At 39.0% G+C, this 26,117-nt stretch overlaps 2 protein-coding genes across 3 annotated transcripts in view; one reads left to right on the top strand and one right to left on the bottom strand.

Moving 5' to 3' along the window:
• The window catches only part of LOC141336251 (transmembrane and coiled-coil domain-containing protein 3-like), a 22,951-nt gene extending 5,724 nt beyond the window's left edge, over positions 1-17,227 (bottom strand). Inside the window, exons 1-8 of the mRNA XM_073841803.1 lie at positions 17,090-17,227; positions 12,864-13,304; positions 10,839-11,018; positions 4,792-4,986; positions 4,482-4,610; positions 3,066-3,158; positions 558-747; positions 273-390 (exon numbers count right to left, since the gene is read on the bottom strand). Coding sequence (XP_073697904.1) covers positions 273-390; positions 558-747; positions 3,066-3,158; positions 4,482-4,610; positions 4,792-4,986; positions 10,839-11,018; positions 12,864-13,274 — 1,316 coding nt within the window. The 5' untranslated portion in view covers positions 13,275-13,304; positions 17,090-17,227. The remainder of the gene's footprint in view (positions 1-272; positions 391-557; positions 748-3,065; positions 3,159-4,481; positions 4,611-4,791; positions 4,987-10,838; positions 11,019-12,863; positions 13,305-17,089) is intronic.
• Positions 17,112-26,117, top strand: LOC141336252 (DCN1-like protein 2). Of its 2 annotated transcripts, none has more exons than XM_073841806.1 (7): positions 17,112-17,251; positions 20,849-21,065; positions 21,135-21,303; positions 22,494-22,624; positions 23,975-24,057; positions 24,333-24,429; positions 24,519-26,117. In XM_073841806.1, the coding sequence occupies exons 2-7, from the start codon at positions 21,011-21,013 to the stop codon at positions 24,596-24,598; spliced, it is 615 nt and encodes a 204-aa protein (XP_073697907.1). In that variant the 5' UTR covers positions 17,112-17,251; positions 20,849-21,010; the 3' UTR covers positions 24,599-26,117. The 2 variants fall into 2 exon arrangements, with proteins under 2 accessions (XP_073697907.1, XP_073697906.1); XM_073841805.1 differs by lacking the exon at positions 17,112-17,251 and adding an exon at positions 18,736-18,757.

The following is a 26,117-nucleotide window of genomic DNA, read 5'->3' as shown; positions in this document are numbered from 1 at the left end:
ATCCTAACAAACCATACATCAATAGAAAGCTTATTTATTGATGTATAAATCTCAGTTTTGTCAAATTTAACCTTATGACTGGTTTTGTGGTCCAGGGTCACATATACTGATTTACTGCGTTTTTTTGTAGGATTCACAGATGAATAGAAAGTCCAAAAGAACAGCATTTATTTAAAAAATAAATCTTTTGTAACATTATAAATGTCTTTACTGTCACTTTTGATTGATTTAATGCATCCTTAATGAATGTGTCCCTGCAAGTGCTGCTTCACCTGTCTACGTCTCCATTTCCTCCCTGAATGAACGTGGGCATCACCGCGATGAAGAGGCCGAGCTGCACGTCCTGCATGACCAGCATGCCCAGCAGAACACTGCTGTAGTCCAGCTCACCTGCTTGAACACACACACACACACACACACACACACACACACACACACACACACACACACACACACACACACACACACACACACACACACACACACACACACGTTCATAAACACGGATCAGACAGGTCGCACTGATCTCCAGCTGAAGGTCTCTATCCTGATCTCACCATCCTTCGATTCTCCTCTGGATCCTCCGGCCAGGAAGCGAGAGACCAGCGGAGTGCTGGAGAGAGACAGACAGCTGCAGACGAAGACGGTCTGTGTGGGGTGAAGGCCGAGCAGCTGACCCCAGACCAGTCCAGCGGCCACCATCAGCAGAGTCAGATACCCAGAGCCCTGCAGCGAGATCTTCCACACCTGAACAACAACCATCACATCACATCCATCTGCTGTCCTCGGGACAATGTTATGACTGGGTAAATCATTTAGAGATGCAAGGAAAGTCAAAAGTAGAACTTGGAAATCACTACTTTACTTTCTGATCATAATGAGTGCGTTATAATTATGTACATTGTTCGCTGGTTGCACACACGGCAAAAAATGCTTTTCTTATTTAGGTTTGTCGTCTTGTTTCAAGCCAAAATATCTAAAAATGATGAATTCTAAAAAGTAAAAAAGATTTTCTTGTGTTCAGGAAAAACTAGTCAAAATTACGTGAGCTTTTGCTTAGAACAAGCTAAATAATCTGCCAATGGGGTAAGCAAAAAAAATCCTATTTCAAACTGAAAACAAGATTGTTTTGCTTGTTTCAAGCAAAAACAGTAATTTCAACTTGTTTTTTCTGAAAACAAGACAATATTTTTACTTGTCTGGAAAATCCTTCTTGATTTAAGAATTTTTAGATATTTTAAGATAAAAAAAATCTAGTAGAAAAGCATTTTTTTGCAGTGTGTAAATCTATGCTATAACTCTTTATTAATTTAACACATCCTTGGTGAAAAGAAGTATTAATTTCTTTCAAAAAAAAAGCAAGAATAGAAATTTACTGACCCCTAACCTTTGAACAGTAGTGTATTTTATTAGAAAACCTTTCTATTTTAAATAAATGCTGTTCTTTGTAACCTTTTATCGATCAAAGAATCCTGAAAAAAGTATCAGAGGTTGCAAAAAAATATAAAGCAGCACAAATAATAAATGTTAATAAATCGGTATATTAGAATGATTTCTGAAGGATCATGTGACACTGAAGACTGCAATAATGATTCTGAAAATTACAGATATAAATTACATTTTTATGTATATTAATATGGAAAAACATTGTTTGCATCATAATAATTTTAATATTTTTTTAATATTTTTTCTGTTGTGTTAATTAATTTAATTAATTAATTTAACACAACAAGTTTTTACTTGTTTAGAAAATCCTTCTTGATGTAAGAATGTTTAGATATTTTGGCTGGAAATAAGACAAAAATCAGAGTAAGAAAATCATTTTTTGCAGTGTAAGAGGCGTAGACTAGTCTTACAAGTTAGGCTGTGTTCACACTTGTATTTCAGTTTGTTTGGTTAATTTGGCCAAAAAGGTAAAATGACACATCTGGTCACATCTTGCGTGTATATGATTTTATTTTCACCACCTGTGAACTCACAAAGAGCTCATAAAAGGCCCTTTACCTCCTCGTTGCTCCACGTTTGCCCTCTGCTCATTTTGTTTTGGATACACCGCTTGTTCCCTTGATGAAATCATATCACGTAGCGTTGCATCTTGTCATTACTTCCTGTTTTTGGTTCATTTAGAAGTATTTGGTCCGTGTTGCGTACATATTTCATTCGAACTGCACCAGAGTGTTCACACTTACTGAAATGAAGAGCGGTCGCTCCACCAGTTTGTTTTAATCGAGCCAAACCTGACAAGTGTGAACACACCCTTAGTCAGCTTTGTAGGACTAAAGACAGGTCTAACTTGAATCTAAATGTATATGTATTTGTATGTATTTAAAGGATTACTTCACTTCCAGAAGAAATCCTGGAATGTTTCCCTCAAAAAAACTTTCTTTGCGACTGAAGAAAGAAAGACATCTTGGATGACATGGGGGTGAGTAAATGATCATTTTTATGTTTACTATAGCAGCTAAGCTTATGCAACTGACCCCAAGTCTTTCTGTCTAACTAACTATCTATCCATTTATCCATCTGTCTGTCTGTACATGAGAAGTGAAGTGAGACACAGTAACTAGTGGTTGGTTTGTAATTTGTTGCATAATGAACAGGAAACCAAACGCTGAGTAACTGTGTTTCCAGCAGCACACAGATGAGAAATACGTCTGTTTCGGTTTTTGCTGTATTTCTGCGGCACTAGAGGACGAATCTCCTGAACAACTGGAGGTTTGGCTCTTTTTGCAGTGACTTTTCACACATCTCCACCCAATTAAATGATTCCACATGCTTTTCTTAAAGAGACAGTTCATCCAAAAAAAAACAAAAAAAAAACAATCCTGTCATTGTTTACTCAACCTCAAGATTTTTCCAAGCTGTTAAACTCCAAAGATGATATGTTGAAGATTGCTGACGGTAGCATGGAAAACAAAAATACTACAGACGTCAGTGGCTTCATCTTTAAAACGACATCTTCTTTCCTCGTAAGGTTTGGAACTAAATAAGTTTCACTAAATAAGCTCTTTTCTCAAGCCTGTTGATTTTGTCTTTTGTCCTTTTCGTGTTGCACTTGTTCTTACCTTGTGGAGGCGTTCGGGTGAAAACTCCAGACCAACCACAAAAAGAGTGAAGAACACACCCAGCTCTCCTAACGTCTCCACCTGAACCATAGACTGCAGGAGGAACAGGAAACAGTATCACATACGTGTCCAGTGAGATCTGCATGTACACTGCACCTCAAAAGTTTGGGATTTTTAATGTATTTTAAAGTTTTTAATGCTCATCAAGGCTGCGTTTATTTGATCAAAAATACAGAAAAAAACTTTTAATATTGCAAAATGTTTTTACAATTTAAAATAATGGTTTTAATTTTAATATATTTTAAAATATAATTTATTTCTGTGATGCAAAGCTGAATTTTCATCAGCTGTTACTCCAGTCTTTAGTGCCACATGATTCTTCAGAAATCCTTCTAATATACTGATTTATTATTAGAATGATCAATGTTGGAAACATATATTTTTTGGAACCTGTGATACTTTGTTTCAGGCTTCTTTGATGCAAATCTAACAATGCACTGCAAAAAAAATGCTTTTTTTACTTTGTCTCGTTTCCAGCCAAAATATTAAAAACATTTTAAATCAGAAAGATTTTCGAGATAAGTAAAAATTATTTTCTTGTTTTCAGAAAAAAACAAGTCAAAGTGATGTGAGTTTTTGCTTAGAACAAGCTAAATAATCTGCCAATGGGGTAAGCAATAAAATCTTATTTCAAACAGAAAACAAGATTATTTTTCTTACCCCATTGGCAGATTATTTTGCTTGTTTCAAGCAAAAACTCACTTAATTTTGACTTGCTTTTTCTGAAAACAAGACAATATTTTTACTTGTCTAGAAAATCCTTCTTGATTTAAGAATTTTTAGATATTTTGGCTGGAAACAAGATAAAAAAAATCTAGTAGAAAAGCATTTTTTTTGCAGTGTGTAAATCTATGCTATCACTTTTTATTAATTTAACACATCCTTGGTGAAAAGAAGTATTAATTTCTTTCAAAAAAAAAGCAAGAATAGAAATTTACTGACCCCTAACTTTTGAACAGTAGTGTATTTTATTAGAAAACCTTTCTATTTTAAATAAATGCTGTTCTTTGTAACCTTTTATCGATCAAAGAATCCTGAAAAAAGTATCAGAGGTTGCAAAAAAATATAAAGCAGCACAAATAATAAATGTTAATAAATCGGTATATTAGAATGATTTCTGAAGGATCATGTGACACTGAAGACTGCAATAATGATTCTGAAAATTACAGATATAAATTAAATTTGTATGTATATTAATATAGAAAAACATTGTTTTGCATCATAATAATATTAATATTTTTTCTGTATTTTTGATCAGCCGTGATGAGCATAAGAAACTTTAAAAAAAACATCAAAAAAATCGTACTGATCCTGAACTTTTAAACAGCAGTGTATCTGAACAGGTTTATCGCTCACTTTAATGCTGTTGAGTCCGGATGGGCCGAGCAGAACCCCACAGATGATGTAACCGAACATGGGCGGCAGTCCCATCAGCGTACAGAGCCAGCCGCACGGCAGAGACAACATGACCACGCACACCAGATCCTGCCACCAAACACAGTTAAATCACATTCGATTATATCTACATTAGTGTCACATGAGACTGCCTTCTAAACAAACTGGAAATGAAGGTTTTTGTTGATCGTTTCTCATCCGAGTGAAAGTGCTGAGCCTGCGTTTGGCTCACACTCAGTGAGAGGTCAGAGGTCAGAGATCAGGTGCTGACCTTGATGAAGTGGTGGTCGGCGCGGGGGATGGTGGAGTCGCGTGGTTTGGTCAGCACATATTGGTTATTCTGAGAGTCGATCAGCATGCTGAGCCCCAGATTGCCTTTGGCCACCTGCCTCGACGCGTTCTTCCTCTTGCCGTCTTCCTCATCCTCCTCCACCCTCAGGACCGCCTCCACGTTCACACCCTTCATCTGGACACACAGAGATGAACGTCAACTAATACTCATTCTTTCACAATTTAAGCTAGGTAGGTTATGCTACACCAAAAAAAAGAGTTAAAATATAAAGTAAAAAGTGTTAAAATTAATATTTTTAATGACAATAAAGACGGGACTAATAGCTGCTTTGCATCACCAGAAAAATAATATTTTTTATGATAAAAAAAATAGTTTAAACCTCTAACACTAGCATTCTCTATTCTTTTTTCTATTTGATCTACTTGATTTCTTTTTATTTACAAAAAAGGAACCTTTAAAACTAGTGTTTTCTATTCTTTTTCTATTTGATCTACTTGTTTTCTTTCATATTTATTTTAAAAAATGACCCTCTAAATGACTCTTCTCTTTCGATTCTATCTACTTTTTCCTTTTTATTTATTAAAATAAATTGACTAACACTTGTGTTCTCTATTTGATCTACTCGTTTTCTTTTTATTAAAAAATAAAAAAATAAAAATAGACCCTCTAACACTACTGTTTTCTATTCTTTTTCTATCTATCTACTTCTTTTCTTTTTATTTATAAAAAAATAAAAAATTGACCCTCTAAAACTAGTTCTCTATTGTTTTTCTATTCTATCTACTTGTTTACATTTTATTTATTTAAAACAATTATGAAAAACTGACCCTCTAAAACTAGCATTCTCTATTCTATTTATATTGATCTACTTGTTTTCTTTTTATTTATTAAAACAATAATAAAAAAATGGACTCTCTAACAGTAGTGTTCTCTATTATTTTTCTGTTTGATCTACTTGTTTTCCTTTTATTAATTAAAAAACAAATACATTAAAATTGACTCTCGAACGCATTTATTCTATTCTAGCTACCTGATTTTTTTATTTATTATTTAAAAATTATTATTAAAATACAATATTAAGCGTCTGCTAAATAAGTAAATGTAATACATTATATAATTTATTCTTATAGAAAATAGTTATTTTAATTTGTTAAACTGAGCAAAGAGACTTTTGCAAACATTAATTAGTCTTTCAAAAATCTTAACTATTCCAAACATGAACTGTAAAACTGTCACGCCAGGCCAGCAGAGGGAGCCCTTACCCCCACTGACTGTTGCTGCTCCCTCTGCTGCCTCTATGGTTACTTCCTGTTTATCAGACATAAAAGCCAGCTCATCACACACACACATCGCGAAGTATTGTTTTGCTCCAGCGGACTCTACCAAGCGTTTTCCTTTGCTCTCAGGTTTCCTAGTCTCCTTGTTGTTCCCTAGCCATAGTTCTGTTTTTGTTTTCCCAGTCTTAGTCTTAGTTTTCTAGTTTCTTGTTTTCATTTCATTGTTTCATTTGGACTGCCCACTTGGATTTTGACCCACGCTTGTTTATTGGATTACGCTATTGGATTATCTTCGCTGTTCATGTTTGCTGGTGTTTTCGACCCTGTCTGCCTGTCTACGATCATCAAAATAAAGCCTTGCATTTGGATCCTCACTCTTGGTCGTCCCGTTTGTGACAGAATACTTCGCCACACCCGGATCCAGCGGCTTTATCCACCAGCAGTTCACCATGAACCCAGCCACCCAGATTATCCGTCTCCGTCAAGGTGAGCGTCCCATTGAGGAGTACATTTTGGATTTTATTACACTGGCAAAGGCTACTTCAATGGATGAGGCCTGTTTAATGATATTTTTTCGTGGTGGACTTTCCGAGCCATTTGGTTCCCTGATGCCACTACACCAGCCTGGCTGGACCCTCCAGCAATACATTTATTTAGCACTGCAGTTGTTTGGCTCTCCGTTCACTATGGGTGTTTTAGAGGAGCTACAGCACAAGATGTCTGCCAGCTTAAAGCCTCAGCACAAGATGTCTGCTAACTCTGAGCCACAGCACAAGATGTCTGCTAGCCCCGAGCCTCAGCACAAGATGTCTGCTAGCCCAGAACCACAGCACAAGATGTTTGCTAGTCCTGAGCCACAGCACAAGATGTCTGCTAGCCCCGAGCCTCAGCACAAGATGTCTGCCAGCCCAGAGCCCCTTCAAAAGATGGCTGCCATCCCAAGACCCGTTCACAAAATGGCCGCCCATCCAGATCCTGTTCACAAGATGGCTGCTCTTCCAGACCCCGCTCACAAGATGGCTGCCTTTCCTGAGCCTGTTCACAAGATGGCCGCCCTTCCTGATCCTGTTCACAAGATGGCCGCCCTTCCTGATCCTGTTCACAAGATGGCCGCCCTTCCTGATCTTGTTCACAAGATGGCCGCTCTTCCAGACCCTGCTCACAAGATGGCCGCCTTTCCTGAGCCTGTTCACAAGATGGCTGCCACCCCCAAGCCTGTTCACAAGATGGCCGCCATCCCCGAACCTGATCACATGATGGCTGCTGTTCCTGAGCCAATTCCCAAGATGGCCGCCCTTCCCGAGTCTGTTCACAAGAAGGCCACCGTCCCAAAGCCCGTTCACAAGATGGCTCCCGTTCCTGAGTTCCTGGTCAAGATGGCCGCCACGCCAGAGCCTGCTGCAAAGATGGCCGCCACGCCAGAGCCTGCTGCAAAGATGGCCGCCACGCCAGAGCCCGCTGCAAAGATGGCCGCCACACCAGAGCTACCACACAAGATGGCCGCCTCGCCAGAGCCTGCACCCAAGATGGCCGCCATGCCAGAGCCTGCACCCAAGATGGCCGCCACGCCAGAGCCTGCACGTCAAGCCATAATCCTGATGCCAACGCCTGCTAATGCTACGTCAGCCAAGCCAGCGCCTGCTCACGCCACATCAGCCAAGCCAGCGCCTGCTAACACCACATCAGCCGAGCCAGCATCTGCTAACGCCACGTCAACCAAACCATCGCCTGTTAACGCCATGTCTGCTGCTCCGGTACAGTCAAGTCACGACACAGCTCCTGTTCTTGTCAAGTCAAGTCACATCATGGCTGCTGTCTCTGCAAGGTCAAGTCAAGTTACAGCTAATGCTCCTGTCAAGTCAAGTCAAGTTACAGCAGTTGTTCCTCCTGAGCCAAGTCAAGCAGCACTTCCTGAGCCAAGTCAAGCAGCACATCCTGAGTCAAGGCAAAACACCCCAACACTTCCAGAAGATAAGCAAGTTACCACAGCGCTTACAGCGTCACATCAAGACACAGCAGTACCACCTGAATCATGTCCAGCCGCCGCTGCCCCAGCAGAGCCAACTCAAGTCACAACCACTCCCTCAAAGCCATGTCAAGTCACAGCTGCTCCTGTCACGCCAAATCAAGTCACAGCTGCTCCTGTCACGCCAAGTCAAGTCACAGCTGCTCCTGTCACGCCAAGCCAAGCCACAGCTGTCCCTCTCACGCCAAATCAAGTCACTGCTGCTCTTGTCATGACGAGTCAGGTCATAGCTACTTCTTCACTGCCAAGTCACATCTCCCCTGAGCATCCAGAGCCTTCACTCCCAAGCCATGCAGAGCCAACGCTCCCAAGCCATGCAGAGCCAACGCTCCCAAGCCATGCAGAGCCAACGCTCCCAAGCCATGCAGAGCCAACGCTCCCAAGCCATGCAGAGCCAACGCTCCCAAGCCATGCAGAGCCAACGCTCCCAAGCCATGCAGAGCCAACGCTCCCAAGCCATGCAGAGCCAACGCTGCCAAGCCATGCAGAGCCAACGCTCCCAAGCCATGCAGAGCCAACGCTCCCAAGCCATGCAGAGCCAACGCTGCCAAGCCATGCAGAACCAACGCTCCCAAGTCACACAGAGCCAACGCTCCCAAGCCCCACGCCCAATGACCCGGAGGGCATTCCTCTGCCAACTGTGTTACCTGTTATGGCTATCGCCATTTTGAGTGTGTGGGCTGCACACTGCGCCCCAGTTGCCTCTTCGGCCCATGAGTCTGCCCACAAGTTTGTTCTGGAGACCTCATCTACAGGCATGTCCGCTGCGCCTATACCTCTTTCGGAGGTGGCGTACATAGCGGAACTTCACGCTCTGCCCGCTCCGCCAAGGCTTCACGCTCTGCCCGCTCCGCCAAGGCTTCACGCTCTGCCCGCTCCGCCAAGGCTTCACGCTCTGCCCGCTCCGCCAAGGCTTCACGCTCTGCCCGCTCCGCCAAGGCTTCACGCTCTGCCCGCTCCGCCAAGGCTTCACGCTCTGCCCGCTCCGCCAAGGCTTCACGCTCTGCCCGCTCCGCCAAGGCTTCACGCTCTGCCCGCTCAGCCAAGGCTTCACGCTCTGCCCGCATCGCCTGTGCTCCCTGCTCTGCCAGCACCGCCAGTGCTCCCTGCTCTGCCAGCACCGCCAGGGTTCCCTGCTATATCTGCTCCGCCAGGACTCCTTGCTCTACCTGCTCCGCCAAGGTTCCTTGCTCTGCCTGTTCCGCCAAGACTCCTTGCTCTGTCTGCTCCGCCAAGGTCCCTTGCTCTGTCTGCTCCGCCAAGGTCCCTTGCTCTGTCTGCCCCGCCAAGACTCCCTGCTCTGCCTGCACCGCCTAGGTTCCCTGTCATCTCTGTCTTGGCGTCTGGGGCCGTTCCAGAAGTCTCTGTCTGCCCAGGAACTGCCACGAAAGTCGTTCCTGAAGTTCTCGTCTGCCTGGTCACGGCTATGGAGGCCACGTTCTCCCATGAACTCTCTACTTCTCTCCTTGCTCTGTCTGCCTCCTCTATCTCTGTTCTCCCCAGGTCCCAGTCCATAATGCGGCCTCCTGTTCCGCCCTGGAGGGCTTCTACGCCTCCTGTTCCGCCCTGGAGGGCTCCTGCGCCTCCTGATTCGCCCTGGAGGGCTCCTGTGCCTCCTGCTCCGCCCTGGAGGGCTCCTGCGCCTTCTGCTCCGCCCTGGAGGGTTCCTGCGCCTCCTGCTCCGCCCTGGAGGGCTCCTGCGCCTCCTGCTCTGCCCTGGAGGGCCGCTCCGCCTCCTGCTCCGCCCTGGAGGGTTCCTAAACCCCTTGCTCCGCCTTCGGCTCCGCCCTGGAGGGCTTCTACGCTTCCTGCTCTGCCCCGGAGGGTCGCTAAGCCTCCTGCTCCGCCCTGGAGGGCTCCTAAGACTCTTGCTCCACCTCAAAGGACTGCTCTGCCTCCAGCCCTGCCCTGGAGGGCTCCTGAATCTCCTGCCCTGCTCTGGAGGGCCTTTGCCCAACCTGTTCTGCCTCAGTCTCCTGGCCCCCCCACCGCTCCCCTGGACTGTTTCCTCCTGTTGTTTTTTGGAGCGTCTGGAAGCCGCTCCTTGGGGGGGGGCTATGTCACGCCAGGCCAGCAGAGGGAGCCCTTACCCCCACTGACTGTTGCTGCTCCCTCTGCTGCCTCTATGGTTACTTCCTGTTTATCAGACATAAAAGCCAGCTCATCACACACACACATCGCGAAGTATTGTTTTGCTCCAGCGGACTCTACCAAGCGTTTTCCTTTGCTCTCAGGTTTCCTAGTCTCCTTGTTGTTCCCTAGCCATAGTTCTGTTTTTGTTTTCCCAGTCTTAGTCTTAGTTTTCTAGTTTCTTGTTTTCATTTCATTGTTTCATTTGGACTGCCCACTTGGATTTTGACCCACGCTTGTTTATTGGATTACGCTATTGGATTATCTTCGCTGTTCATGTTTGCTGGTGTTTTCGACCCTGTCTGCCTGTCTACGATCATCAAAATAAAGCCTTGCATTTGGATCCTCACTCTTGGTCGTCCCGTTTGTGACAAAAACGTATTTAGGATTACGTGTGCAACCGCACACACGCACACGTGTTTCTTCATAATGTTTAGGTGATTACATATGTTCTGTTCAGTCGATGTCAAGCATTTCACAGATAGTTCATATTTTACTCTGTACGTATGTGAAGGTCTGTATTTCAGGTTCAGAGACATTCTTCTTCACCGCGCCGTATTTCATCTTTGACAGCTGTGTTTTGAAGCCCGCACCTGTTTGTTATTGTCAAAGGCGTGTTCCTCGATGTCCTCCTCCAGACGATCAGCGGCCTTCCTCACGTCCTCCAGGATCTCGTCCAGCATGGACAGGGTTTTGTTGCCGTCCTGCGCCACTTTCAGCGCCTCCTGCTGGTGTTTCTCCGCCGCCACCAGCTCCATGTACTCCTGCTCCTCCTGCAGACACACATTCACTCACTTTAAAAGATTAAGCTCGTTGATGATGCAAACTATATAAATGCAAGCAGAGGAGCCCAGAATATAAGAAACATTTAAAAGCTTAAAGGATTAGTTCACTTCCAGAACAAAAATTAACAGAAAATTTACTCAGCCCTTGTCAAACAAGATGTTAACGGCTTTCTTTCTTCAGCTGTAAAGAAATTATGCTTTTTTAGGAAAACATTTGAGGAGTGTTCTCCATATAGTGGACTTCTATGGTGCCCACGAGTTTGTATTTCCAAAATGCAGTTTAAATGCAGCTTCAAAGGACTCATTTTCTCCTGCTAAGTGTTTACGCTTTGCTTAGAAATGCACCGAAATGAAAATTCTTGGCCGAAGCCGAACAAAATTACACACTGGGCTGAAGGCAGATTACCGTTTTTCCCCCATGTATTTTGCCAATTTTTTTTTTTTTGCATAAATTAATCAGCCAATATTTGCTTTTTGCCAACAAACCACAATTTAACTTCAAATTAATAAGTTATGAGTAAGTAAAATAATATTTTTTGGAGATTTTTAAGAGCCCCTTCTTGAATCAGGCATGTGTTTTAATGCACAAATAAATGCAGCCTTGCTGAGCAAAGGAGAATGTTAGAATAAATGTATTAATAGAGCTGTTGGAATGATTGTTTTTAGTTTATTTGACAGAACAGCAGTAAAATGACAATACTAACATGTTGAGTTTTATTTAGTGGTAAACCCGCAAGAAGAGCTCAGTCCTAGTGTTTGCTGGCAGCAGCAGATTTGTGAATGATTGTCATCTTTGGTCTTTGAACCCTGGCTAAGGAGCTGCTGTCAGAATAAACACAATTGGTGTCTGGTGTATTAGACAACAGAACGTTCTGGAGTTGATTGACTAATGGATGATTTCAGTCATCATACAGTAACCTTTCTCTCCTCATGAAGACATGCGATGCGCTTCTAAACAGTCTCTCGCTGTCGCTGCTGGGAATGAGTTTTAAATGCTTCCACACTGACCACATGTTTGATCATTAGTGCACGCCTCTATTGGATCAAATCACCTCATTGCTCGCTATCATTTATTCTGCCTTGTCACCGAATTTTGGTTGCCAAACATTCGGTGTATCCCTAATATTTATAGAAACCTTGAAGTGCCCGCTTTTAAGTGTTTACGTTTTGCTTATTTGAAATTAAATGCATTATATAAGTCACTTTTGAATATGAAATCATAGCACATTTCAAAATATTACAAAAATGCAATTTGTAGTCCAGCAAAATACTTTTGCGAACCTTTGGCTTTGAAAACCTCTGCCCTAACTGTCTTGAACCGGAGTAAACAGAATACACATGCGCATCGCAGAGCTAGACAAGACCAGCATTTGTGGTTAAAAAGAAATATTTTTAGAAAATAACCAATCGTTTCACTAGATAAGACTCTTCTTCCTCGGCTGGGATCGTTTAGAGTCCTTTGAAGCTGCATTTAAACTGCATTTTGGAAGTTCAAACTCGTGGGCACCATTGAAATCCACTATATGGAGAACACTCCTGAAATGTTTTCGGCAAAAAACAATTTCTTTACAACTGAAGAAAGACAGACATGAACATCTTGGAGGACAAGGGGGTGAGTACATTATCTGTACATGTTTGTTCTGGAGGTGAACTGCATGTGCTGGATTCATTTTGTGTGTACAAAGTTTAGTCTATAAATGTCACTGTCTTAGTACAAACCTGGTTAAAATAACTGAGGGTCAGGCCTATATGGGTCATTATTACATGAGAACGCAAAGATCTTATTGGCCCCAAGACAGGCTTCTGTAGATTTCTGCAGGATATGGCACTGACCTTGATGGCAGCTTCCCTGAGCGCCTGCAGTCTCTGGCGGCTGCTGTCCTTCATGCTGACCACGTCTCTGAGGTTCCCCTTGAGCACTCGCTGCAGCCCCTCCACGGCCTCGAACAGCGAACGCTCGCTCTCGTTTAACTCTCGCTGAAACACCTCCAGCGTGTGAACGCGGAACAGCTTCTCCGGCGCCGCCAGCGCCTTGTCCCTCTCCACCGCCACTCCGGCCGCGCTCAGCTTACGGACGGCCGACTGCTTCTGCCGCAGCAGGTTGGAGAGCCGCCTGCAGTTCTCCGTCACCCACTGGTTCCCGGGGAAGACCTGCGGCGCCTTGCGGACCTGCGGCGCCACCTGCTGTTTGCGATTCAGAGCCGCCACCAGGCCCAGACACAGCACCGCACACAGAGCTCGCATGATCACATCCACACGCTGATGATCAGAGCGCTGACACAGAGAAACAAACGTGCAGATTAATCACTCCACACATCATTCTGAATCATCTCAACTATGTTTTGCTCATATGTGACCTAAATTTGCAGCAACAGCCAAAACATTTTACATTGCATGGGTAAAAAAAATTATAGATTTTTCTTTTATGCCTAAAATAATTAGGATATTAAGTAAAGATATTTTGTAAATATCCTACCATAAATATATCAAAACTTAATTTCTGATTAGTAATATGCATTGCTTGGAACTTCATTTGGACAACTTTAAAGGCGATTTTCACAATATTTAGATATTTTTTGCACCCTCAGAAAACCATACATCAATCTAAAGCTTATTTATTCAGCTTTCAGGTGATGCATAAATCTCAATTTAAAAGAATTGACCCTTATGATTGGTTTTGTGGTCCAATAATAATGAACATCAAACTAAACATTTGTTTTAAAGTAAGAGGAAAATCCAATAGTCTTTTCATTTATTTGCATTACAACACTGGGTTATATGAAGCCCCAAACATGATATGTGCATATATGTGACCCTGGACCACAAAACCAGTCATAAGGGTCCTTTTTTTAAAAAATTAAGATTTATACATCATCTGAAAGCTGAATAAACAGGAAAATATTTGGCTGAGATAAAACTATTTAAAAATCTGCAATCTTCTCAATATTTAGATTTTTCCCCCCCCAGATTCTAGATTTTCAAATAGTTGTATCTCAGCCCTGGACTGGTTTTGTGGTCAAGGGTCACGTATGTGCACATATCATGGTTGGGGCTCCATATAACCCAGGTTTGTAATGCAAGCAAATAAATAAATAGATCTTTGGATTTTCCTCTTACTTTAAAACAAATGTTTAGTTTGATGTTCATTATTATTTGTGGCCCTGGACCACAAAGTAGCACAGATATATTTGTAGCAACAGTTAAAAATACATTGCATGGGTTAAAAAAAAAAGTTTTTTCTTTTATGCCAAAAATCATTTGGACCTTAAGTAAAAATCATGTTCCATGAAGATATTTAGTAAATTTCCTACCGTAAATATATCAACACTTAATTTCTGATTAGTAATATGCATTGCTAAGAACTTCATTTGGACTACTTTAAAGGCGATTTTCTCAATATTTAGATATTTTTGCACCCTCAGATTCCAGATTTTTAAATAGTTGTATCTCAGCCAAATATTGTCTCATTTATTCAGCTTTCAGATGATGCATAAATCTCAATTTCAATAAATGGACCCTTATGACTGGTTTTGTGGTCCAGGGTCACATATATGCACATAGCATGTTTGGGTCTCCATATAACCCAGTGTTGTAATGCAAATAAATGAATAGATCTTTGGACTTTCCTCTTACTTTAAAAAAATGTTCAATTTTAATGGTCATTATTGTGACCCTGGACCACAAAACCACTCATAAGGGTCAATTTTTTGGAATTGAGATTTATGCATCATCTGAAAGCTGAATAAATACGTTTTCTGAGGGTGCAAATATTGAGAAAATGTATTTTAAACGAAAAACACAATAATAAAACAAACAAAGACAAACTCACTTATATTAAACTAAAACACTGGCATATAGAGGTTCTTGAGTAATGTAATGAACACTCTCTAACACTGATTACCCCAGTAATCCAGATTAGTCTGTTTTATGACAGTGTGACGAGCATAAACCACATGGAATCTGTTTTATTGTATTGTGGACACTTCTATATAGATATGAAAGCTTATGTTCTCACCCTACAGATCAATGTTAAAGACTTCTGAATCAGCTGAGCTCACAGGTGTGTCACTAACTAGACAAACAAGCTGTGTGTTTACCGCCGTCACACCTACATCCTGCAGAAATACAGGTTGAGACGCACTGCAGGCACTGACACACTCTCATATTCATCAGCATTTCTTCACTAAATCATCAGAAAAAAGGCTGAAAAACTCAGAAATCAACAACACTCAGACTGCAGCAGCAGAATTCAGTTCGTCAGCTCATATTGATCAAATAATGATCATCTAATGACGTCACACTACCATCTCAGAAAAATTACACAGATAATATGCTGCATGCACTCTCTGTTGGAAAATAAATGTATTAAATAACAATAAAAAAAAAACATTAAATAGATGTTTTTTAAAATATGCATAAGCCTAAATTAGTAAGTGACATTGTGCTAGAGTTAAACTTTCAATATTAACATTCATTAAATTCCCATTAAAGATTGACTGACAGTGGAATATTAATGGAGGGAAGAACTACTATCAAAAAAAAGTTATGAAGTTATGATATGCTTAGGTTTTATTAATTAAATCATAGATTTGTCAGATTCACATTTATAAATGCTAGTATCCTAATAAGAAACTAATAAGAATATATATATATTTTTATACAAGCTTGTACTTTTTCTTATTTTTAGATTTCTATTAGCTATTGTTTTTATCTTTCCTTGGTTTATTTTATTAACTTATTTGTATATCGTTTAATTTTTGAGGTTGAACAAATGCATATTATTAACTAAACTAAATGAAATCTAAAATGTACAAAGAAAACAAAGAAAAGTTCTGAAAAGAAAAGTAAGAGGAAAAAAAGTTTTTTATTTTTTATTCTTTGCTGTAAAACAAAACAGAAGTGCAATATGTAAACTCGAAATTGCAAGAAAGTCAGAATTCTGAGTTTATATTTCACATTTCAGACTTTTTTCCTTAGAATTGTGATTTTTTTTCATGCAAAGAGTCCAAATAGTGAGATCTGAGCAAGAAAAAGTATGAATTGTAAGAGAGAAAGTCACACTTACCTTTTTATATTTTTAACTCTGTGGTGAAAAGGACTTCTAAAAAATATGTCTATAAATATGGAAAACTTATAGGCTGAGCTGTCTGATTTTTGCTAACTAATATCAATTTATATTTCTAGATCTCCCAGCAACTTTTATTTATTAATTTCTATTAGCTATTGTTTAATCTTTTCTTGGATTATAGATTATATTAACTTGTCCCTGCAAAAAAATGTTTTTCTAGATTAGATTTTTTTGCCTTGCTTCCAGCCAAAATATCTAAAAATTCTTAAATCGAGAAGGATTTTCTAAATGAGTAAAAAAAAAAATCTTGTTTTCAGAAAAAAAAAAAAAAAATTGCTTGGAACAAGCGAAATAATCTGCCAATGGGGTAAGCAAAAAAATCTTATTCCAAACATTGGCAGATTATTTTGCTTGTTTCAAGTAAAAATGCACTTACTTTTGACTTGTTTTTTTCTGAAAACAAGACAAGCATTTTTACTCATCTAGAAAATCTTTCTTGATTAAAAATGTTTAGATATTTTGACTGGAAACAAGAAAAGCATTTTTTGCAGTGTGTACATTATTGAATTTAGGAGGTGGAACAAATGCATAACAACTAATCTAAATGAAATCTAAAATATATAAAATAACATTAAGGAAAAATTAAATATACATAATATTTCCATTTTAATCAAATGCTCCAGATGTAATATGACACACATGAGCATCACAGACACACAGCGATGACGCGTTGTTGATGTTTAAGAATCATTTCACTTAATAACTGACTAATGTCGACTGCCTTCGCGTTAATTAGCATGACTAGAAATGTGTTTTTGAAAGTATAAGGCGGATATCTACCGAATCATCCCCGGGATTTGACCCTTCTTCCATCAAACGCGTTTCAGCGGATTATTCCTCAAGGCTGCCTCAATCATTGACTTCAACTACATTAACAAACGCGTTCATATCAGCGCTAATACAGAAAGAGAAAGAGAGTACTAACTCATACCTGGTAAGTGCAGTGCTGTTAACTGGCAGAACTCGTCAGTCAATGAAGGAAACAATCGCGCTCTTGTGACGCCACATACTGAGAGCGAGCGCTGCGCGCGCACACCGGCCTCAGGCGGCTCCTAAACCGGCATAAGGCTACCGGAGACACAGACATCCGCCGGTAAGATCCAGTTTGAGTCCCAGAGCAGGTAACGGGTTCGCGGGGGATGATCAGAGTGTTATCCGAGCGCGGGCGACCGTTGAGCGGCTCCTGACAGACTCGAGCCCGCGGCAACGGACGCGCGCATACTCGATTAAACTTCGCCGAAAGTTAGCGGAACATCGACGAACGTTAGTCGCGTTTGTGTGTCGCACAGATCGGTGGCTGTCATTGCTGTCAGTGCTCGTTTTTCAGCTGTTTGATGATTATTAGCTCTGAAAACAGAACTGTGCTGACTTCTGAATCATAACAGACGCGAGTGCATTCTGGGATTTGTAGTTCTCATTCTGCTCCTGGAAGAAGTGAGTAAATCATGAATGGAATTATCTAGGAGTCACTGAATGTTAACGGAATAACAATAAATAAAAAAGCGAATTGCGACTTTTTTATGAGTAGCCTATCTATCATAATACTAGAAATTACGAATTGCGAGATATAAACAAAAAAATTGCAAGTATCTAGCAGTTCTGAGAAGAAAAGAAGTTATGAAAAGTAAAAATTGTGAGATATAAACTAGAAATTGCGAGAAAAAAGGCAGGATTATTAAACAAAAAGTCGAAATTATCTATTTTAACAACAACAACAAAAACAGAATTGCGACATAAATGCAAAATTCTGCTACATAAACTCATACTTTCTCACTTAGAATTGTCATTTAAAATTTTATTGTTGCAATAATTTTTTTTTTTATTCCTTGCCAAAAAAAAACACACCAGAATTGCAAAATGTCAATTTAAAATTGCAAGAAAGTCCGATTTCTAAGTTTATATTTCACAATTTACACTTTTTTTCTTAGAATTGTGAGTTTATTTGGTACAAAGAGAATTGCAAGAAAAAAAGTATGAATTGTGAGAGAAAAAGTCAAACACAATTGCGACATATAAATGCAAAATTCTGAGATATAAATTCATAGTTTCTCACTGAGAAAAAAATACGAACTCACAATTGTGACAAAAAAAAGTTTTGCAATTAACTTTATTTTTTATTCCTTGCAAAATGTTAACTCAACATTGAGAGAAAGTCAGAATTCTAAGTTTATATTTCCCAATTCAGACTTTTTTTTTCTTTTTTCTTAGAATCGTTAGTTTGTTTCATTCAAAAAGTCCAAATGGTCAGATAAGAACTTAGGGTATTGCAATAAAAAACTGAATTGTGAAAAAAAAGTCACAATTACCTTTTTTTTTTTTTTTATTCCGTAGTGATAAAATGGACTTCCATAGATTATGGTCATAAATGTGGGGAAACTTGTAGGTTGAGCTGTTTGATTTTGCCATATAATTACTCATAGCAATATTTTTTTGTAATTACAAATAATTCAGTAATTATTCACAACTATATACTAACTTCGAGAGCCGCATAGGTGTAAAAACTACAATTCCCAGCGTTCCCCTGAGTGCGAGCTGTGGTGGGTTTCCGCGCATGCGCACTGGGAGATCCGCCGGAGATGAAGCAGCGCGTGAAAAGATGGTAGGTGAGCAAACTCGAGGCGCGCGCAGGGGGCAGTAGTGTTTATCTGAAATGCCACCGGGGCAGTTTGACGACTGCAGACAGACGCTCGTTCTGCGCTTCAGTCGCGCTGTTTTCCGAGCGGCAGTTTATGAGGGAAACGGAGAGTCAGCTGAGGGGGTTTGAGTCGAAGCGGCTCACCGGAACCGGTTCCTCTTCTCATACTGAGCTCTTTAACCCTTCAGAAACTAGAATACTACAGTAATAACACCTTAATATCATGGTGTACGAATGTGGTAATCAATACTGTGATGCATTTTAGAATACCAGGGTATTACCAGCTCATACTACTACTATATCATGGTTAAACCACTGTACTTATGATAAAGGTTTGATTTAACCTTCAAATCAGGCTCTTCGTATATAAGGATGTTATAAACATTTTCTAATCTTCATAATGTCATATACATGTGATGTCCGTTTACTCTGGTAAACTGTTTTCCGTAAATATTATATTACCTGTTCTACACATATTACTATGGTAAGTTGTGTCATATGGTAAACCATTGTCCTCGAAAAATAATAAAGATAAATTCTGAAACTTTTTAAAGATCCAATATGAAGGTAATTTGACTGTAGTAACTGGTAATCTGGCATAAATATAATGGTTATAAATATAGTAACTGTTTATAGGTGTGGGAGTATTGTCCACTTACATAAAAAAATGTGTTTTTATCTCACAATTCTGACTTTTTAAAGTTTTTTTAAGTCTTTTTCTAAGAAGTAAACTCAGAATTCTGATTTTTTTTCCTTTGCAATTTTGAGTTTACACAATTCTGACTTTTTTCTCTGAATTTTGACTTCACATGTTGTGATTCTGTTTTTGTTTGTGCCACAGAATAAAAAATAATAGGTAATCACTAATACTAATATTGAAATGCACTCTTTTACTCTGAAATTCTGTGAAAAAAAGTTAGAATCATAAGATATTAACTGGGAAATGCAAGTAAAAAGACAGAATCATAAAATATAAATTGGGAATTGCTGATAAAAAAGATGGAATCGTAAGATATAAAATCGGGATTGCATGGAAAAAGAAACAAAATCTTAAGACAAACTGGGAATTGCAAGTAAAAACGGAATCATAAAATATAAACTTGGAATTGCAAGTAAAAAAGATGGAATCGTAAGATATAAACTGGGAATTGCAAGTAAAAAAAAGATGGAATCGTAAGATATAAACTGGGAATTGCAAGTAAAAAGACGGAATTGTAAGATAAACTGGGAATTGCAGATAAAAAGACGGAATCATAAGATTTAAACTGGGAATTGTAAGTAAAAACGGAATCATAAAATATAAACTGGGAATTGCAAGTAAAAAAAGATGGAATCGTAAGATATAAAATCGGGATTGCATGGAAAAAGAAACAAAATCTTAAGACAAACTGGGAATTGCAAGTAAAAACGGAATCATAAAATATAAACTTGGAATTGCAAGTAAAAAAGACGGAATCGTAAGACAAACCGGGAATAGCAAGTAAAAAAAGATGGAATCGTAAGATATAAACTGGGAATTGCAAGTAAAAAAAGATGGAATCGTAAGATATAAACTGGGAATTGCAAGTAAAAAAGACGGAATTGTAAGATATAAAATCGGGATTGCATGGAAAAAGAAACAAAATCGTAAAACAAACTGGGAATCGCAAGTAAAAACGGAATCATAAAATATAAACTTGGAATTGCAAGTAAAAAAGACGGAATCGTAAAAAACTGGGAATTGCAGATAAAAAAGACGAAATCCTAAGATATAAAATGGGAATTGTAAGTAAAAAAGACGGAATCATAAGTTATAAACTGGGAATTGCATGGAAAAAGAAACAGAATCGTAAGACAAACTGGGAATTATATACATAAACTTGGAATTGTAAGATAAAAAGTTAATTTTAAAAGTAATTACTTTTTTTTTTAATATCCTGTGGTGTCGTGTCATGTTGAGATTCCACACACTGGTGACAGGCTTGACTAACGACCCGTGTTTACTGTAACTAATGGTTAACAGTAGGGCAGACGGGTTACTGAGGCTGGTTTCGTTGTTCTCTTCTCCTCCTCCAGCATAAACTGAAGTCGTCCCAGAAGGAGAAGATCCGTCAGTTCACGTCCTTCACGCGGGCCGCAGAGAGAACCGCCCTGTACTGCCTGACCCACAATGACTGGAGACTAGAGACGGCCAGCAATAACTACTTCCAGAACCCTGAGCTCTCCCGCAGAGACCCCATGAAAACACCGGTGGACCGCAAGAAGCTGGATCAGCTCTACAACCGCTATAAAGGTGAGCCGCCGTGAGCGAGTCTGTGTCTGTGTGTGTTTGGACCTTCATTTGTGCTGCTTGTGTCTGCAGATCCACACGATGAGAATAAGATCGGCATCGACGGGATCCAGCAGTTCTGCGACGACCTCCTGCTGGATCCGGCTAGCGTCAGCGTCCTGATCGTGGCCTGGAAGTTCAGAGCGGCGACGCAGTGCGAGTTTAGCAGAAAAGAGTTCCTGGACGGGATGTCAGAGCTGGGGTGAGATACCTGCTGTTCACAAAACCAAAACAAGACACTTCCGCATTTATTTAATCAAAAATACAGTAAAAAATGTGAAATATTATTCATATTTAAAGTAACTGTTGTCTATGTGAATATCTGTTAAAATGTAATTTATTTCTGCGACGCACAGCTGCATTTTCAGCATCATTACTGCAGTCTTCAGTGTCACATGATCCTTCAGAAATCATTCTAATATACTGATTTACTGCTCGAGAAACATTTCTGATTATTATCAATGTTAAAAACATTTTTGCTGCCCAATATTTTTGTGGAAACTATTAATACATCACTATTTAAAAGTTTGGAGAATGTAGGAAATCAGTGCTTTTAATCATTAAGAATGCATTAAATTGATGAGAAGTGACCGTAAAGACATTTATAATGTTAAGAAAGATTTCTATTTCAAATAAATGCTGTTATTTTGAACTTTCTATTCATCTGTGAATCCTTAAAAAAATAAAATGTATGATGGTTTCCACAAAACTATTGTGCAGCACAACTGTTTTTAACATTGATAATAATTAGAAATGTTTTGATTATTAAAACAAGCTCAATACAGTACAAAAGCAGCTTAACAGTAATAAACAATATATGTTAATGTTGCAAAATCATCAATTATGAAACAAATTTAATTTGATCTGTAAAGCAGCTCTACACAAGACAATCAAAAATAAATAATAAAATACAAATGTTATGAAATGCACTGCACAAAAAGGCTTATCTTACTTTAGTCTTTTTTCGAGTCAAAATATAAAAAATTTTTAAATTAAGACGCGAAATGACATAAGATATTTAGTCTTGTTTTAAGCACTTAATTTAGTTTTTTCCCTCGGAATCAAGTAAAATTATCCGCAAATGGGGTAAGTAAAATATTTTTGAAATGAGTATTACTTACCCCACGGGCAGATAATTTTACTCATTTTAAGCAAACTGCACTTTTGCCTTGTAAACAAGACTAAATATTGTATGTGATTTTGCTTATCTAATAAATGCATCTTAATTTAAGAATTTTTTTTAGATTTTGACTAGAAACAGGACAAAAATACTAAGTAAGATAAGCCTTTTTTTGCAGTGTGAGATCCATGATAAAGCCTGATTTCATTCAGTTTGACATGATTCCCATGCAGTATTTCCTCTTACAGCGTGTTTTGCATGTGTTTGTGTAGGTGTGACAGTCCAGAGAAGCTGAGAAGTCTTTTACCCAGACTAGAGCAGGAGCTGAAGGATTCTGGGAAGTTCAGAGACTTCTATCAGTTCACGTTTAGCTTTGCCAAGAGCCCCGGGCAGAAGAGCTTAGGTGAGTGATTAGTCTAGTAAATGTCAGCTCTGCTGTTCCCTACACAGGGGTGGTGCAGTAGTGCAGGTCGGTGTGATCATACAAACACAGGTCTATTTAGTTGGTGGGCATTAAACTTGATTTTTTATCATTTTTGCCATGCAATCTTCTTCCAAATGTTTGTCTTGTTTTCGAGTGCAAATATCTCAACGTCCTTAAATCGGATATGTTTACTGGAGAAACACAATGACAGAAGAAATGAAGTCTTTTTTCCTTGACAAAATGAAGTGAAAACAAGAACAATTGGGGAATGAAAACTTGTTTTCCCTTTGAATTAAGTAGATTTTTCTAGAGCCCACTGGCAGATATTTGTTCTTGTTTTAATCATAAACTGCATTTTGATCAATTTCTCATAAAACAAGATGACTTACCATTGTGTTTCTCCAGTAAACGTACCTTGATGTTGGAATCTTTAGATTTGCACTGGAAAACAAGAAAGAAAAACTGAGGATGAACATCACTTTCTGCAGCACTTTCTTAGATTTTTTGTCTTGTTTCCAGCCAAAATATCAAAAAAATCTTAAATCAAGAAGAATCTTAAATCATTGTTTTCAGAAAAAAACAAGTCAAAGTTAAGTGAGTTTTTTGCTTAGAACAAGCAAAATAATCTGCCAATGGGGTAAGCACAAAAATCCAGTTTCAAACAGAAAAAAATATATATATTTTGCTTGTTTCAAGCAAAAACTCACTTAATTTTGACTTGTTTTTTTTTTCTGAAAAATAATTTTTACCTGTCTAGAAAATCCTTCTTGATTTAAATTTTTTTGATGTTTTGGCTGGAAACAAGACAAAAAAATCTAAGTAAGAAAGCATTTTTACAGTAAGTGTGGTCAGAGGATTTAGTAATATGTGACACTGGAGCATACATTGTATAGGTCAAAATTATCAATTTTTCTTTTATGCCAAAAATCATTAGGATATTAAGTAAAGATCATGTTGCATGAAGATATTGTGTCAATTTCCTTCCATAAATATATCAAAACTTCATTTTTGATTAATATGCATTGCTAAAAACTTCATTTGGACAACTTTGAAGGTGATTTTCTCCATATTTAGATTGTTTTGCACTCTCAGATTCCAGGTTTTCAAATAGTTGTATCTCAGCCAAATATTGTCCTATCCTAACAAACCATACATCCATGGAAAAGCTTATTTATTTAATTGAGAAAAGTTGACACTTATGACTGGTTTTGTGGTCCAAGGTCACATATTGACATTTTGTGCTCCATTCAATTTATTCCTTACATTTTCTTAACTTGGTGCTGAAAAGTCCTAAATTTACCTTCATAAATGTGTTTTGTTGTGTCTTAGATCTGGAGATGGCTGTGGCCTACTGGAATCTCATTCTGACCGGCCGCTTTAAGTTTCTTGACCTCTGGAACACTTTCCTTGTGGTATGTCACTTATTAAATAACTATAATCACAAAACCACAAGCTCCTGTGTAGAAACACACAAAACACATTCTCACTGCATCACTGATCTGTTCAACATAACTAAACTAAACCAGGGCTATTTTTGGTGATACTATATATATGTATTTGACGCTGATGCTGAGAACGCAGCGTGTGATTCTGCTCTCTGAAACACGTGTTCACGTACCTGTCTGGAGTTCGATCTGAAATTCAACCCATGATGGTTTTGCTTCTCATCTGTCTTGTTTCTGTAAAGGAGCATCATAAAAAATCCATCCCTAAAGACACGTGGAACCTGCTGCTGGACTTTGGAAACATGATCGCAGATGACATGTCCAACTATGACGAGGAGGGTGAGTCTGATTCATCAACTTCACTATTTCAGAATGAAACTGAATATTCAAGTCAGCGTTTGATGGCGATTGTGTTTCGTTGTCATCAGGTGCGTGGCCGGTGCTCATCGATGACTTTGTGGAATTCGCTCGTCCGATCGTGACGGCAGGAAATCACCAGACTCTATAATGAGCGCTTCTGGGAGGCCGAGTCTCTCTATACTGACTTTATAATTGAAAACAAACAAATGCATTTCAGTGCATTCCCTGACTGAACTACATGATCACATCGTGACAATCTGTCGGGCTTCATAGCACACTCACACCGGTGTGTTTTCAACAGCATGTCACAAGCTCAGCATACAGGTGCATGTCTGGTTGTGTGTCAGTATTAATCGTGCAGAATAAGCTTTGTTTAGTCATGTGACGTCGACAATCAAACATGTCAGTTGCGTTTGTTTTGAAATTTCACTGTTCAGAGGAATACTTGACTCAAAAATTTATGTGCCATCCAAGACTTTGTAGAAATATGTCATTCCATCAGTGTCTCACCAATGGATCCTCTGCAGCACTGCAAAAAATGCTTTTCTTAACTTAGATTTTTTGTCTTGTTTCCAGCCAAAATATCTAAAAATTCTTAAATCGGGAAGGATTTTCTAGACGAGTAAAAATTATTAATGTTTAAAAAAAACAAACAAATCAAAATTAAGTTTTTGCTTAGAACAAGCTAAATAATCTGCCAATAAGCAGAAAACAAGAAAACAAGATTATTTTTCTTATCACATTGGCAGATTATTTTGCTTGTTTCAACCAAAAACGCACTTAATTTTGACTTGTTTTTTTCTGAAAACAAGACAAAAAATTTTACACATCTAGAAAATCCGTCTTGATTTTGGCTGGAAACAAGACAAAAAATCTATATAAGAAAAACATTTTTTTGCAGTGAGTGAATGGGTGCCGTCAGAATGAGAGCTGATAAAAACATCACAATAATCCACAAAACCACTCCAGTCCATCAGTTAACATCTTGAGAAGACAAAAGCTGAAACAATCCATCATTAACACATTTTGAACTCAAATAATAATCCATAATAACGCTTCCGCCAGTGAAAAAGTGGTCTGGTCTGAATCAGGAGAGAAATCTGCACAGATCAAGCACTGTTAACAAACCAAAACAGCTCTAAACAAAATGTGGCTGGATTTTGATGATGGACTTTTTCACTGGAGGAAGCGTTATTATGGATTATAGACTTGTATTTTAGTTAAAGAGGTCTTAATGATGGATTTGTTTGAGCTTTTGTCTTCTCAAGATGTTAACTGATGGACTGGAGTGGATTACTGTGATGTTTTCATCAGCTGTTTGGACTCTCATTCTGACGGCACCCATTCACTGCATTGGTGATCCATTGTCGAGACAAAGATGGAATGACACATTTTTACGAATCTGATCAAGAATCAAACTCATCTAGATCTTGGATGGCCTGAGGGTGAGAATGTCAGATTATCTGTAGAAATATCTCAACATACCAATCAGAGATCAGTTTCTCCTGTTAGTCTGGATCTGTTTCTAACGCTGTTTTTAATTTCTTCACTCTGGTTTGGTTCACTCATGTTTTGCTCTGTATGACTGTGCTTGTGTGATATTCGTCACGTCACGTGTGTCAGTTCATCAGACTTATTATGTATGTAAATAAAGATTATTTAACAAA

This window comes from Garra rufa, chromosome 6 (genome assembly GCF_049309525.1).
Source record: "Garra rufa chromosome 6, GarRuf1.0, whole genome shotgun sequence".
Classification (NCBI taxonomy): domain Eukaryota; kingdom Metazoa; phylum Chordata; class Actinopteri; order Cypriniformes; family Cyprinidae; genus Garra; species Garra rufa.
This window is presented reverse-complemented; position numbering and strand designations above follow the sequence as displayed.

Excerpts from the sequence above, each read along its gene's own strand:
- LOC141336252 (XM_073841805.1), top strand. Across the intron at positions 21,066-21,134 it reads GCTCTACAACCGCTATAAAG|ATCCACACGATGAGAATAAG; the intron begins GTGAGCCGCCGT and ends TTGTGTCTGCAG. Across the intron at positions 24,430-24,518 it reads GTCCAACTATGACGAGGAGG|GTGCGTGGCCGGTGCTCATC; the intron begins GTGAGTCTGATT and ends CGTTGTCATCAG.